Below are 17138 nucleotides of genomic sequence, written 5' to 3'. Positions count from 1 at the left end.
TTCCAAACAACGATGTAGGTTGATCCGCAATGCCATGTCGGTTGACAACATGTAGATCATCCCTTCCGGGCCGGGTTTTCCACGTATGGTTAGTTAGGCTATGGTATTTGGTAGCCCACCCCAACGAACCGGACGGAGCGATGTAGGCACACAACAATATTAAAAAGTTTAGTTCAGAACTTGATTTCGGCCCAAAAAGGTACCCCAGTGCCGTGGTTCTACGCTTGGCTGGAGGCAACGAGACAGGTTCACCTTTGACAGACATGTTCGGCAGCTTTTGTGCTGCTTCTTATGGTTGCCGTTCCGCCATCATCATCAACCAGACTTATGAATGATGTGGGAGAAAAGTAAACAAAGAATCGATGCAGTGCATGTACCAAAGGCACTGGAATCGTTGCCGCTGGCGCTGCTGCTTTATGTTCAACGGAGTGATGGAAGCCCAGTCTAAAAACGCATCCGTGGTCGTCGCATGTTGGATTGGAACATATCGAACAAAGATTGTAAGGATTCTCCTACCACACCGGTTGTTTGATCGTTAAACAGGAAATCATTTTTTCTGCTGTAGGTACATTCAGGGGGTTTCCTCGTGGATATAAGTTCAAAATATGAATTTGTTTTTCGAATAATATGTATATAAACGAAACATTGGAACACGTTAAAGAGAAGCCAAATCGATACAATTTCATAAGAATAATTCGAAATTGAAGACAACATCGGTTTTTTTTTGTATATTGCTTTAATATTTCTTATGACAGTACAACTCTGCTTTTAGAAACTTATTATGTCACTATTTTGTTAACTTAATATGACATTATTTTCAAAAATTATTTAATGTATCTTCTCTTTAAAAAACACCTTATTAAATTTATTTCCCTTCTACTTCCACTATAATTTTTTTCTGATTATAAATAAGGGGGTTGAATTTAAATTATATTAGGGCGTATTTTTTGTTGTTCTTTAATGGACCAATAGAACTTAGAAGGCTTAGAAAAATGTATTCATCTTGAATAAATTAAAAATGAAAATGTCGTGAATTATGTCACATTTTTTAGGAAATTGTATAAAGCAGGATCGTCAAATCAAAGTTTGGGATGTGTCATGCTGTAAGCATGGAAATGATATTTTACTGCAAAACGGTTTTCAACAAGGACTCTGAAAATGCGCATTTTTTATTTTAAAGTTTGAAACTTTCATTTTCAGTTTGTTTCAAGTTACCTGTTGATATAGTTCCACTTCAGACTTGTCTTCATGCCCTCCTTGAATTCCAATCATTGTCGTATTAAACAACATTTTAGGCAGTCACAAGGTTTCAAATCTGTTTCTGATTATACCCCAAATGTCATCTGTACAAACAAAGAGCTTATTTACAAGAATAGCTCTCTTCGATCTCCATAACGTCTAACCAGCTGAGCTGCAACAATTCTCTGACAAGCCGATGCGGCTGAAAGGATCTTTTTTATGTGGTTTGTCGGAAAACATTGCGCATAATCCGCTCGACCCAAGCTACCATCACTGGAACGGCTTGCACTTGGCACTGAGAAAAGCCGCCGCCTTCCGAAACCGTGTCCAAGAGTCAAGGGCGCACACAAAAGGGGTTTCTTCCCGCTCTTCTGGTTTTAAGGCTCTCGGAAGAAGAATTAAAACATAAGACTTAAGAACTGTCTGGACCGAGATTTGCTGCGTTAAATATTCGGTTCTTATGCTTCCCATAATGCCTTGTTTGTATGGCTTAGGCCCGGTGCACCGGTCGGTAGGTGACGGGTGCTCGCCGATACAGATTATGCTTTTTTGCGATTTCACGGACTGACGATTAGAATTCTAATGGCTTCTATTCACCAACATTTGACTGCTTCTCATACATAATTGGCATGGAAATTGGCGATGTTTGTTTTTTTTAACGCTCGTTTAAAATAAGAAATTAAATCTATGCTCAAGGAAAGTAGCCAGTCCGCTCACCGAAAGACTGACAAGCGGCCTAGTCCTAGCCGGTCACCCGTCAATCAATGTGCAGCGCTGCGACGATCGGCAACCGCACTGACGCATGCATCCTCATCAAATCTTCATCAACCCTCCAGTAAGGTTTTGTGTATGAGAATGAGGGCTCAATAGGAGGAAGCCACAAAGAGAACAGGCATTAAGACCTTGTCGAGCGAAGCCGCACCAGCAGCATCTAAATAGGAGAAAACCATTCAATTTGAAATGTTGACCGCCAACAGAGTGTACGTTGCCCGTGGACAAAGAATTTCATCTTTCATCATATATCAATGGGAAACTGAAGAAATTGATGCCTGCGGATAGTTTTTTCACCTACTGTTTTTTTTTTTCTGTCGTTTATAATTATCGAGGTTTTTTTCTTTGTGGCATTTCAAATTCGGTAGCCACAAATCGTGTTACGCATCACGGCTTTCGATCATACCGAAAAATTAAAGATTTTTCAAATGGTCTTCGGGTTGTGGGAATTCTGCGTACCTACCTATATTAGTAATATCAATCTCGATGCGATTATCCTATGGACACATAACAAAGTGTTTTACTTCGTGAAATTGATTATTTACGGACTTTGATTCAATTTGAGCTTTGCACAAACCTTTTCTTCAATTTCTGCAGAACCTGACTGATTTGTTGGCTAATTAGTATTATATCAGTAAGTTTCATCTCTAAACATAAAAATGAATTATCTCCAAACATAAAAATGAACCAAAAATTGTCAAAGTTTTAGATGGTCGATCGATTGAAAATTTCGGTTCCAAGATTCCGGATTTTTACGGAATCCCAGTGGGGTCTGCCCAGGGTTGCCACTACTTTTTGGAAAAAGTCTGGCATGCTACATTCTAAAAATCTGGCAATATCTGGCGAAGAAATTTGTCTTTGTCACTTTTTTAAATTAAGTGATTTTAACTAAAAATATGATCTGATTATTTTTACCTATCCCTGTTTCGACCATCTGTGTGGTTTTACTCTAAGTTTATCAGAATTTATTCTTCTAAAAGAAGGATTGCTTCTGTCTAAGATAGTCGTCGGAACAATTACCCGTAAAAATGAGATTCCAAGGGTTCATAACGTTTTAAGTATTTGAAAAATCAGATAGATTCTGGAAATAGTAAAATAGATAGTTTTGAAAATTATAAAAAGAATATAAATAATATTGAATGAACTTGACTTTATTCAAAAGAACGGGGTTCGTTTTTAAATTTCTAAGTAACTCTAAATTATGTTTATTTGTTTATTTGTTTTATTATTTCTATTTTTAATTAACAATCGGAGCTCAAGTTAAAAAGTATTCAGATATAGTACGCTATTCCAAAAAGAATTTTGATAAACATAGTTAATAATTGAATACTGGTAACAAAAAAAAAATCTATCATAATTTTTATGAATTGTCCAACAGAGTCCGAAGAGTAGCAAGTCAATGAGAAGGGGTTAAGACAATCATTTGTTACTCAGAGTACGATATTGAAAAGCTTTGAACAAAATTGCGCTCCTCTAATACGAGTATCATGAATTTTCCACTTTTACGGAGATTTCGGATCTTCCGGAGGACCGCAGGTTCATGAGAATGGGCCACATCAATCATTCGTTATTCAGAGACAGATCAGTTTTATGAACTGGATGAACGGATGCCGGGAATCATCGGAAGGACCTCCGGTTGCCACTCAGGTTCATCAAAATGAGTTTCATGATGTTTCGGATCTTCCAGAAGAACACCGGATTGTTGAATAACCAGAATTATCACATTTCCATGGAAATAGACAATTCTATTGGGATTATTATTACACAACGTTGAAAGCTAGAATCGCAAGAATTTGCAATCTTTGTTCCTTTAAACCCGATCTCTGGGAACAAGCGTGGCTTAATTGCAGTCCGGAAACCACACCTTTACATTGATTACAAAAGATTGTAATTGAATCAAAAATGAGTTTTTGGAAGCGAGTTGAAGTTGCGGCAATTTTTGACTTGCTAATGCATTGTGTACACACCGAATTTCTAATTCGTTTTTCAGCTATCTGTTTTGCTGGAAGCAGAACAGCAATATAGACTGTTTTGCTGATTTGCAGCAAGTTTTCGATTTTTTACTGGAACACAGCATAATAATAAACTGAATGCCATACAGCAAACTTATATTTGCTGGTCATCAGTACTTTTTGACACTTAATGTTGTTCTGGAAAATATATCACTGAAAACCAGAAATAATTGCTGAAGCAATACAGCAATTTAGTTTTTGCTGAGAATCAGCAAATCGCTAAACCTGTCAAACGTCATTGATTAGAGTTAGAGTTTATCGATTCATACAATTCATGTGAAGTGGTGATTTTGCTCTAGATCCAGGAGTGTCGAGTGCTTTAAGAGTAAAATAGTGATCTTAATGATGCGTAAGTATCTATTGACGGGCCTTATTGAAAATCCTAACTGAAGCTATAGCAAATGGTTTATTTTCTCGCTTCTATTTCAGCCATTTTTTATAGACACAACATATTGTTTTCGGCATGCGATATTATCATCGAGCAGCGTGCACTCATCTAAGTTTTTATTAATATTAAGTAAAGCCTACTGGACAATAAAAAACATACAGCATGAAATAGGATGTATTTTATTATCATTATTGTGAGAAACAAAACTTTTGAACAAAACAAAAACAATGCAAGAATTTTCTGAAAACTCCAATTTTGCTGAAAATACAGCAAAAGATTTGTCCATTAATCAGTTGCTGATAGCCAGCAAAATGATTTAGGTTTTACTGAACGTCTAGTAAACGAACCGTCACGTTTGTGAAAATCGCATTTGCTGGCTAATCAGCAATTTTCTTTGCTGGATGCATTGCTGGATGAACAGCACACAAAAAACCAGCAAAACTTTGCTGATTTTCAGCAATAAAAAATTAGTGTGTATAACTGTTTTCACTGTAGCATCCCGAACAGCACACTTGTATTAGACGATTTTCTATGCCTCATATTCTACCGATTCTGGTCACAAAAAATCTGTCTGAAATTTGAAAAGTCTGGCATTGTGGATGGCTTCTCTTTTTCTCTTTTTGGTGCCAAAAAGTCTGGCAGTGCCAGATATATCTGGCATAATGGCAACCCTGGGTCTGCCGTGTGGCACTGTTTCTGGGGCTTCAGCTGGTGGCAGATGTATATAAGCTACATATCAAACTTCATGATTCTTCACGAAAATAATGTAGGGTAAGACGACCTATTATGGAGGGGTTACCCGACCCAGAATGCATAACAAAATTATAACAAGGGGAGTTATTTATTTCAGAAAAATAATGTAACAAAATGTGTTATAAAATTGGCTGGTTAGTTGTTAAAATAACAAAAATTATATCAAAATTCCCTCTAGCCGTAACATAATTATATCAGAGGCTGTTACCTTCATTTCAACATTATAACAACCGTTGATATGATTATGAGGTACAAAATCTACTTTCATGGTAATTGCCTACATCACGTATAAAAACGTGGTACGCTACAACGCCGGATTTCCATCCATAATGTAGGCAATTAACTTTGTACTAGCTGTTAACATCGAACATTGATTCAAGTTATACTGAAGGTGATTACCTCCGCTTTTTTCTAATATCAAAAAATGTAGGCAATTATTTTGTGTGAATATACATAACTAATGTTGTTATAATTTTGAAAAATTAAACTGGCCAAAGACACATTTTTATCGAATTATCTAATTATAACACACGTTGTTTTAAATAACAACCATTGATAGCAGAGCTTAAAATATTCATCTTCATGAAGCAACTTCGGTCCGAATATTGACAAACATCGCATGAATATTCAAAACATAGAATGACATAGTCAGACGACTACTCCACGAACTCATTCATTCGACTGTCACTGAGTGTGTTTACTATGTGCAGACAAAAACATAATTAGCATTGTTTATGTTGATGTTTACCGTTGAAAGTGCCTCACGGATGAAAATCGGATTCAGTTCTATGTGATACATTACTTTACTCATTTGAAACGTGTTCAGATTTCAGATAATTTATCAATTTGTAAAATGTGCATAAATATTCAATGACTAATATTCAACTGAATATTGACTGTCCAGAGCCGACTATGAATGTGCCGGAAGTGAACTGACAAATGAAGAAAATGGACTTCACCAAAATTTTCGATTATTTTACACTCTCATTGATAGAATTGAGTTATAATTTTGTTATGGATTCCTGATCGGGTATGCACCGTGTCAAAACAAAATTGATTTCAAAAATTCTTCAAAAATAACCTGTTAGTCTTTTTCCACATTGCTGTAATCAAATAGGTTGCTAGTTAACTATAGATTCGTAAATATTACGTCCATTGTGCTAAATTTATGTTGTTTTGTTTTTATCACAATAAAAACAAACTACCGCAATAATAGGACACTGTTGCCTATCGTTGCGACATTTTTTCAAGGTCGGTCCTATTGTTGCGGTATTGCATGCAATTCTTATGGAAATCGATACCACAACAATAGGACCTTAGCACTACCGCAATAATAGGCTCAAAAGATTCAATTTTTAATGAAAAATGTTGATTTTTCATAATTTTGAACGGAATTTTGTCAAACAAAAGCTGTTCTAGTCGTTAATTCGATGAGTTTTAGCGTAACCACAATTGTTTTGAATGCTATTATATCCAGAAGGGACTATTTTAACACTACCGCAACATTAGGACATACCACAACGATAGGACGTTTTACCCTAGGCTTTTTTGATATTGAGACTCCCTTCTTTCCTCATCCAGGAAAGTTCCGAAACTCTAAGGAAGTGGTTTTGAAGTCTTATGTCCAACATTTATTAGTTGTACGCACATTTCGACTATTCAAAATAAGATCGAACAAAATACAAGCATATGTTTGCCTCTGATCTTATTTTGAACCTTGTTGGTCAGAACCGGTTTCGGGACACTAGCTGAGGACATACATCAGGATACCTTAAAGCCGTATAATCTTCAACTTTTTTTTTTTACGAAATACATAAGAAGGAATGATTGTTTGATGGAAAGTCATTCGGCCGAAAGCGAGTCGGGCAAATGCCACTTGATTGAATAACCCGTTTGGCCGAAAGTCACTGGCAGGAACGGTTATCAGACTTAGAATTAGTTGGTCGAATATATCGATCGGCCAAGTGAGACATTCGGCTGAAGAAGCCATTTAGCCGAACAAGTCATTTGGCCGAAACAGAGGTTTGATAGAACAGATCATTCGACCGAAAATGTCGTTTGTCCAAACCGAACGGGTCATTCGGGTCAAAATGTCATTTCGCTGAACAAGTAATTTGGCCAAAAATGGCATATTGCGGTACAAGTCATACCGCCGAAAAATTAATTTGGTCGAAAATGTCGCTCGGCCGAATAGATCGTACGGCCCAATTATGTAATTCGGCCGAAAATGTTATTTAGTCAAAATGTAATTTGACCGAATGGGCTCAACAGTCGAAAAGGTTGTTAACTGAATAGATAAAGCGAAAAATTGAGAGAAATGAAAAAGACGTCTCACATACCGCTACTCACATCCCTCTTCTTCCTTCTCATTATTCATTATTTGTGAGCACCATCTCAGTTGTGGGCACCGGGACCTGGCTCCGAGCCGAAAGGTAGGTTTGACAACAAAGTATTCGGCCGAAAATACCATTTGTCCGCAAATGATTGAGTCATACGGCCATAAGACCAAATATACAATTTGGTCGGAAATATATGCCAAACTGGTCCTACAGTCGAAGCTCGTTTGGCCGAACATATCCACCGCCGACAATATTATTTAACTCTAGCAGACCCAACGAACTTCGTTCCGCCTAAAATTGATTTATTCTCTGATAAGTTCTCGGGTTATGCAGTAATTTCTATTTCATTTGTATGGGAGCCCCCCCCCCCCCATATTTTCCCTTCTGAAACCTCCACATGCCAGATTTGGTTCAAACCATCTTAAGAACCTTCGCGGCCCCAAAAACCTCTGCAAACAAATTTTTATGTATATAGAAAATTAAATGCCAGTTGCCCAAACAATTCATACGGCCAAATATTTGTTTGGGTAAAAAACTCGAATATGACATTTTGGATAGAGCGAACATGTTGTTTTGTCGAAAAAATATATTATCCAGAATAGATAAAAGCGAACACATTTCAAATGATGCAAACTTAATTAAACGACACGTGTCGTTTTATTCCATTACCCCAAAAGCCGGGGTAGTGGCATTGTGGGTCATTACGTCATTACATCGAATGAGTCACTACCCCGAATGGGACACTGCTCCCAATGATCCTGTACCCCAAATAGTCATTATTTCAATTATATTCTCCATCTCAATAACGCGTTCATTAAAAAAGCTATTAGTACCCTGTTTAACTTATACCGGGCAAACGCGTTTATTAAAAGAAGGTATTTTTCTTCTATTTGCCTTATTCCGGGCAGACGCGTTGATTCTAAGAAGACATTGTCTTCTCAGTTCGTCTCATACTGAGCAAACGCATTCATTCAAAGAAGGTATTATCTATCCTGTTCATGTATAGAAAGTATTTTCCTTCTATTTCCCTTATACCGAACAGACACGTTGATCTTAAGAAGAAATTATCTTCTCAGCTCGCCTTATACCAGGCAATCGCGTTCATTAAAAGGAGCCATTATCCAGCCTGTTTGCCTTATAACGGGCAAACGCGTTCATTTATAGAAGGTATTGTTCATCTATCTAGCTATTAAACTGTTGTCTCCCGTATAATTCACAAATCTATGACAAAAGGTCGAAAGGACAAAAGGTCGGAAGACAAAAGGTCGAAAGGATAAAAGGTCGAAAGGGCAAAAGGTCGAAAAAACAAAACGTCGAAATGAACAGAAGGTCGAAAGGCACAAATGGTCGAAAAGGACAAAAGGTCGATCAGGAACAAGTTGGGTGTATTCCAAAGAAATTTGTGAAATGCATTTAACTTCAAGCAGAAATAACACACTCATGTCATAAAACATAAACGTGTTTTCATAGAGTTTCCTGCAAAACAATAGGTTACATATCTCATTGAAATGGAAATAGAAAAAATCATACCTTCATCTGAAATTACTGAATTTGCACCTCATATGTTTCCCAGTAAACATTATTGTTACCTCTTATTCAGTTCAACTGATTGCTTTAGCTGCTCCCCATGTTCCCGAATAACGCTTTGGACTGGGGTCTCATCATAGGCCTTCAGTGCTACACAGGAGGCTCCGCTAATCTACTGCGTTTACCTTCGTTGTCGATCTACCACAGACCAGACTATTCACCAAGCTGCTAGTTGGAATCGACACGTATATTTTGGCACGTCACAGCTTTCAATTAGCTTATAAAGGCTTTGTAGGCTTCGTGGATGCCATGAACCAGTTCATTGGCTATCAGGCACTCCCTGCAGCGCTGTGATGTTATCCATCGTTCCGTCATCTGGAGCAATGAAGGCTTCAGCTTCAACAAAAAAAAAACCGCAAGCTCTATACGAAGTTACGGGTTTTGACAGCCACAGTTAAATCCTGGTAGGGTAACCGTACCCTTAGTGGAGGTAGCACCAATAGTGGAGGTAGTAGGGTTTTAATGAGATTTATCATATTTATACACTTTACGATGGTTTCAGTTGATGCGTCATGCTTTAAATATCCTGTTAAATGCAACTTATCTTAAGATTTCGCTTGAAAAACTATTGAAAACAATGATTTTTCTTAACAAAATTGACTCCCTTGCACCTATAGTGGTGCAACTGTACCAATAGTAGCGTGTCTCATAAGAAACCGATGGATAGCACCACTATGGAAACCAAAATTGATTTTTACCGCCAGTGTACCCATAGCGGTGCAAGCAATATTTGGTAATTGTTGATGTTAAATGACATCTATCTCATTTTTGTTAGCAAATTTATTAGTTTATCTATTGGTTAAGATATTAAAGGTGTAAATTTTCCATAATTATCAATTTTTAAAAATATTTTTTATATATTTTTTTGCGGATCTACTAATACCTCCACTATTGGTACCGTTACCCTATAGAGAAAAACTCATAGTCATTAAGAAGAAAAATAATTGATTAACTAGTTAATCTTACCAGAATATTTGACGACTAATATTAAAGAAGTGAAAAAGGTGGGCGTTGATCTATGCGAAAATTGAACATAGCTTAAAATTGACTTACTGTGTGCAATGTGTTCACTATAAACATTAGATTTGGAATACCATTTCATATAGTGCAATATTCAAAGCAACTGAGGTTTAACTATCAAGCAACATCTGTTACACCTTTTGAGATAATACCGATAAAATGCACCAAAATTTCCCGGAGTGCAAACTGGTCAGAAATAAACCCAGACAATCACACGATATAGCGCCTTCAATATCTTTCGCACACCGCACCGAAAGCTGACCCCTTCCAAAACCACACACAAAAGCACCATCGCCAATTGTTCGAAGCCAGAGTAAGCTCTTCGTACAATAGCCAGAGCAGAGTGCTTCGATCATACCAAGTGTCGGGTTGAAATATTGTGCATGCAAGTGCGATAGTGGCCAGCAAACATTCATCTAAAATCTCCAGCATATTGCCGTCCCATAAAGCAGAGGTATATAAGTGCACTATTTCGCTTATCTCGCAACCTAATGTGTATGCCTTCCTCTAGGAAAGAGCTCAATAGAGCAATCATATGCTGCTATCCGATCCTGGTTGCAAGACAATAACAGGTAAAAAGAGCATTAATACTCCTAGTGATTGGCGTTGTTCTAATACGCTCTACCCTCTTATTTGCACGTTAAAAGCAAGTATCTGGTCCGATTCACTGAGCGAAGCGCGAATACGAACAGGTCCGCTAGATCGATACATCGCAAAGGGTAGCACACGTGCAAGCCAACGTATCCAGTGCAATAGATCCGCAATACAAGCGACACGACACACGAACGAGATTCGCCAACAACGAAAAAACAGAAGGCCTTCCATAGGCCTTTTTATTTACAGCCTTGCCCTTGACGGCAGACGTAGATCGCTGGCGAAGACCTCAACCGACGTGGTGCATGTGTGGTGTGCATGGCTTGTACGGGTGGTGCAGTGGTCGATTAATATCGGTTCGATTGTGGCTAGTTCGCAACGCGACATAATTGTAGTGCGACGGAAAGTGTGCAACGTAACACAACAACGACGGTAGTGGTGGAAGTGTCGTATGCCGGTGGCAAGTACTCAGCACGTTCGAGATAGCCAGAGCAACATCTCATGCGACAAAGGCAGGTCGCACATTTCTGCACAAAGTCGGAGCGACATCGGCGATGCACCAAATGCAACAAGGGGCCCCCATCGATACAGACACACAACCAATAGAAGAAGAAGAGATGTATGTACGCTAAACAGATTAGTTTTAAGAACATAATGTGGAATTAACGCTCAATTAAGCATTCATTATTATTTTCGCCGATTTCCTGATTTGGGTTAATCTGCTGGGTTGGAGTTACAGTTACACTTCATTCAATTTGTGCTAGCTGGCCGGGAGTAAAGTTTGAAGTTTGCCTAAGTTGTAGAGAATTGCGGAAAGAGACATGCTCATTAGAATCAAATACGTTGCGCGCTGAGCCGCGTAAATGAAAACCGTATCACATCTACATAAACAGTGAAAATATTTCTCAACTGTAGTTCTGAAATCATATCGAACTGTTTTTATTGATGCGGGTTATCTCCTCTTTTTGCCACACACCGAGCAAATGCGTTCATTCAAAGATGGTTCATCTCCTCTTCATCTTCAACAAAAGAAGGCATTATCTACCCTGATTGCCCGAGCAGCACAAGTCAGTCAAAAATGGTTGCAGCAACTTGATTGTGACTGAATACTAGGCTGACCATACGTACCGTATTAAACGGGACAGTCCCGTTTTTCAGACCTTGTTGTGCTGTCCCGTCGTAATCTAAAAATCTTTAATTTGTCCCGTTTTCATTGATTCTCCCAAAGAGCTTCAAAATATTATTCAAACAAATTCAATATTTTAAGCAGGAATCTGAAACCAAATACAAAGAAAGTGGACGAAACCCATCAAAAAAGTGTTAGATGTTATGTTATTAATGTGGCTTTTAAAGAATGCTATCTATGCCGTTATGTATTTTGCATGGATCGACTTCTCTTACGGATTTTAACAGTTAATGACAACAGGTGACAACGGGAGGTTTTTCAATGCACTTTTTTGTAGGTAAATCTTTTTTTTCATCTGATTTACCACATCTTTTTCAATCGTTTGATTCTTTTCGGAGCATTAAGAATCATTCAAAGTCTTTCTGAATAATTTAAAATATTTCGAAATCATCTACTGTAAAAAAACGATGACATTAACGACACCCCACCGAAGGAAGTGGTTACCCTCCAATACATGTTTTAACTAAATCTTTCACATGGTGTGCAATTGCACAAATCGAGTTTCAGACATAGTGACATTAAAAAGCTGAACAAAATCGATCGATGACACTTTTAAACTGCGGGAAAATTTGTTCTGATTTCGGTCCTCACGTACTTTAAGGCTAGTTTACATATTAGGAGCTTGTCTGCAAATTTCGCTTCCATATGTGTGGGCGTCCGTTGTAGTAAATTAGAATTTGGGCCCGATTTAAAATACAATCCGGCGGAAACCCATAAGACTCCAACAATTAGCCAGAATTTGTTTTACTTTTCGCGACGAAATTGCATGAGTCCCAACTTTTTGGAAGCACATGGGAACAAAATTAATGGACAAGATTCCCGAGATGAGAGGCTACTTTAAGAGTCATTTAAATCAATTTCAATCGAACAGGACTGTGAATTGATTAGATTTGATATTTATTTACATGCGCCAACCATATTCATGGAAATAATTCAAATTACATTTAATTAATGTCTGTTGAGATTCTTGATATTCTTACCCGCGAACGTTTCCTCAATTATACTGCCGTGAACAGTTTTTGATATTGGTCAGTAATAAAATCCTCAATGCATATTTAAGATTAAATAAAAATAATATTTCAAAATTTCACAACTTTTTAAAAATATTTTGAAAAATGCGTAATTTTTTGTTTCTTCTTGTCCACGCCTCTTTGAAGAGTGAAATATTTGTAGTTTAGTATTTTTGGGGTGATACAACTATGACGTCCACTACTTTTTTAGATTCATAGACCCCCCCCTCCCCCCTCTGTCACGCTTTTTTGTATACCTAGTATATGTACTGTCACAAAATCTTAGACCCCATCCCCCCCTTAAACCTGTGACATCATTGTTGAACGACCCCTTTCCACAACTAACTTAATACAATAGAAGGTTATGGTGGTGAATGATCAACTCTAAAAAAAAATCTCTAACTTCGGAAGCGGAAAATGAAAATAAATTTTGAAATTTCCACAGCTCTTGATTTCTTGACTTCTTTTTTGCCATGTCCCGTTTTGCAAGTGCGTTTGTCCCGTTTTTTCGCCGAAATGATCTGGTCAGCCTACTGAATACGGTCATATAGAAGTTGCTGTAACCTATGTGGAATATGTGTGCTGCTAGGGTGCCTTATACTGGGCAAATTGAGTTCATTTAAAGAAGATATTTTTCTTTTTTCTGCCTTATACCGGACATTATATACCCTGTTTGCCTTATCCCTAGCAAACAGATTCATTTATAGAAGATATTTTTCTTCTTTCTGCCTTATACCGGGCAGTCGCGTTGATTTTAAGAAGGCATTATCTTCTCAGTTCGCCTTATACCGGGCAAACGCGTTCGGTTCATTTATTAAAGACATAATTTCAAGAAAGTATTATCTCCTCTCTCGTACAATAGCCCTTTCCCAGATAAGAATGGCGTAGAATGACAGTCCAAGTTAATTACATGTAAATCAAAAATGTTGGTTATACAGATTTTAATTGCGTTTCTTCAAGTAATTCTTTACAGTATTTTTTTTTAGATATATTATTTTGCGAATTTTGTAATTGCCACTCCGGGTAATGGCATTCGGGGTATTGTACCATTCGAGGTAGTGGCCTTCGAGGTAATGGAATTCGGGGTAGTGCGGTAGAACCAAACTGAACAGACCAAACTAACAACTCGAAGTTTTGTGCACTTGGTACTGACCATTTTGAAGTATGTTACTACAACTCAATGACGTGTGCTAGTAGTAGAAATTTACTACATTTTACTTCTGACGCTGAATTCATGGGTTCTGACACCCTCGAAATTTGATGCGTTGACTAATCTTGACTCCATATGTTTCGTAAACTTGAAAAAGCAGCCCTAGTTAACCGTGGTATTGAAAGTTATCGACCCTTTTCACTGCTTGCTCGACTACCGTAATGTTGGAGGGGTTATTCGTGTGGACCTTCAACGACTTGGTCTTGTTGACGATGCCGTTTCACCGAATAGTTGAGAAAATCCCTCACTTTACGATATAATTCCGTACAAATGAGAAGTGAGAGGTGAAGAATGAGAAGTGAGAAGGGAGCAGAGAGAAGTGCGTTGTGAGCTGTGAGAAATGTATGTAGTAAGAAGTGATGTGATGTGAGTCACTTATTTCTAGCATTTATCACTTCTTACTTTGGACTTATCACTGCTCATATCTTCCTTCATATTTTCTTTTCTGACCTCTCACAATGAGAAATCAGATGTGATACGTTTACCAACATTTATAAAACTCGGCATTCGGACAAATTCTCAGCAAATTAGCACGGGGTCAAGGAGATATGAAAACATACTTCAAAAATAGTAAAAAGAACACTAGATAATGATTTCATTTGGTCTGGACCTAATCGGATAATATATTTATTTGACAAAAAATTTGGGGTTGCATACAAGACACGACCGCTCGACGTAAACTACATAAAACCAAATACAGTGTGATGTGATGTTCAAGTCAAATCAAAATACACGTGTTCAAATGGCTGTCAGTTGACCCAACTAATGAACCGAATTAGTTAGTTGGGTCGAGCTCGTGGCCCAACCAGCGAATCGCGACTGTATAGTAAACTGAATCAATTATTACGCTCTATATAGAAGAGAAGGAACTATCCCACCGACACTAGGGAGTGAGTGCTAGTAATGGACCCCTTAAGGATGGAAATTTACTTCAATCGCTTCGCTAGAGTCAAACTCATGACATATTGCCATTCTGTAGAACCAGATAACAAGTAACAGTTATCAGCAATTCGTTTCGTACATAAAACATGCTAAAACATTCATTTTTACTACTAATAAGTATTTTAGAATAATGTAGCCAGATTGCCTATTATGGCCACCCCCGGGACCATAATACGCAACATAGTGTTTGTTTACATACGTATTATGGTTCCCCCATTTGATTTACATGTTCCATTTCCACATGTTCCTGTTGCCTATTATGGACCCCGCCTTGTGTTAATATAACTTAATTTTAGTATCCCAAGCCAAAACAATTGCATGGAGCAACTACCCTGATATGTGAAGCAGCTTTATCCAATGGAAATTTGCAGGAAATCGTTGATTCCAGCGTTAACTTTTGGTTTTTGTTCAGGGGGTCCATTATACGCACGGGGTCCATTACTAGCACTCACTCCCTACCACCCAGCATCTCCCACTCTGTGAGGGGGTAGGGACTCCACTGTCTAGCAGCTGGGCCATCCCAGTTCAACAATTGATAATACCCTAAATATGGGCAATTACCATGGATTGGAACGCGCTGCATAGGGGATGAACGATGCACGAAAGAACTAAAATTTTCAATAGTTTAGCGTTAATACTCAAAAGTTTCAATACTACTGGCAAATTGGTGGATAGTTTGCGAATCGATTGATATATAAATCTTTGAAATCCATTGAAAGACAAAGGACCTATTAATGTTACAAATCTTACGTGATTTCATGACGGTCCCCAATTTTGAAATTTTCATTTTACACCCTGTATCCCAGTCTTCCCCTTAGACGTAGTTTACGTCAATAACTGAACAGCTTTAGCCGAAATGGACTATTTTGACCAAATTACCCGTTCCGGAAAACGAAATTTTCGGCTATATGAACCGTTCGTTCAACTGACGAGTGCGTGTTGGCTCTTGTTTCGGACGGCAGAACGATCACGCGATTTGCCGAAATTTTGTATTTTGCATTGCGCGGCCGGTAATAAAGTTAATTAGTTCAGTGCGTGTTGGCTCTTGTTTCGGACGGCAGAACGATCGCGCGATTTGCCGAAATTTTGTGTTTTGTTTTGTTTTTCCTTAGGACGGTTCGTGAGTAAATTGATGAATATATTTTATTATTTTTACAGCATATACTGTTATTGACAAATGCTCTATATTGTCGAATAGAGCTCCCTATTATTCACCTTTCCCACTAACACAAATTTTCCTTCCCGAGACATCTATGAAGGTAGTATGGGTTCCCTGCATCTTCACTAGTAGATGTTGAACTAACATTCCTTCCCTTCCTTCCGTGATTGTAAGGACGTGGCCAGGTATACAACTGCTACTGTATAGGAAAATGTACTAATCCCAAGTACCAATTTGCGACAATATACAGTAGATTACTCAATTGAGCATTGTATAGCCACCCACGATTTGTACAATCACATATGCTATGCTATGCTATGCTATATGAACAGTTCGGTCAACTGACCTTTTGGCTCCTTAGACTGTTCCGGGTGCCCAAAACTGACCAATAAGGTTCAAAATAATATCAGAGGGAAACATATGCTTGTAATGATATGGAAATGCCATGGTTTGCAGAAATCGCTCTCAATAGATAACGAGCAACGATAAAAGAGAGGCAAAAACGGTTCCGAATCATAACAAGCCATGATAACAAATTTATCAAACTTGTATACAAGTGCGAAAAAACAAAATCGGATAGGAAGCCCCACAGAAAAATGGTGATTCTCGCTTTGTTTTCGCTCATTTCGTATTGATTACTGCACAGCTGCGTAGAACAAATTAAAATGCATCATCAGAGCTAGTGCTCCCCGAATTTGGAGCTTTCTAAAGAAAATTAAATTTAGCCTCCCGAATCAGTTCTCTATCATGACAGCTTGGGAAAAAAGTCTCTCGCGGTGTGCTACATAGGAATCGTATATATATATACAGAGATGATAAGTGAGAGACTTGTTCATTCTCTTTAGAATTCAATCCCTGGGAAATGCTAATCTTCCAAACTTAGACGTACTTGTTCATGATAGAATTAGAGACGAAAGTATAGAATTGA

At 37.9% G+C, this 17138-nt stretch overlaps 1 protein-coding gene across 1 annotated transcript in view; it reads left to right on the top strand.

The window, feature by feature from the left end:
- The first annotated feature begins 10244 nt into the window (after positions 1 to 10244).
- The window catches only part of LOC134216785 (intraflagellar transport protein 52 homolog), a 70089-nt gene continuing 63195 nt past the window's right edge, over positions 10245 to 17138 (top strand). Inside the window, exons 1-3 of the mRNA XM_062695590.1 lie at positions 10245 to 10563; positions 10621 to 10681; positions 10757 to 11322. Of these exons, the coding sequence (XP_062551574.1) occupies positions 11258 to 11322 (65 nt within the window). The 5' untranslated portion in view covers positions 10245 to 10563; positions 10621 to 10681; positions 10757 to 11257. The remainder of the gene's footprint in view (positions 10564 to 10620; positions 10682 to 10756; positions 11323 to 17138) is intronic.

The sequence above is a fragment of the Armigeres subalbatus genome, chromosome 2, assembly GCF_024139115.2.
Source record: "Armigeres subalbatus isolate Guangzhou_Male chromosome 2, GZ_Asu_2, whole genome shotgun sequence".
NCBI lineage: Eukaryota > Metazoa > Arthropoda > Insecta > Diptera > Culicidae > Armigeres > Armigeres subalbatus.
This window is presented reverse-complemented; position numbering and strand designations above follow the sequence as displayed.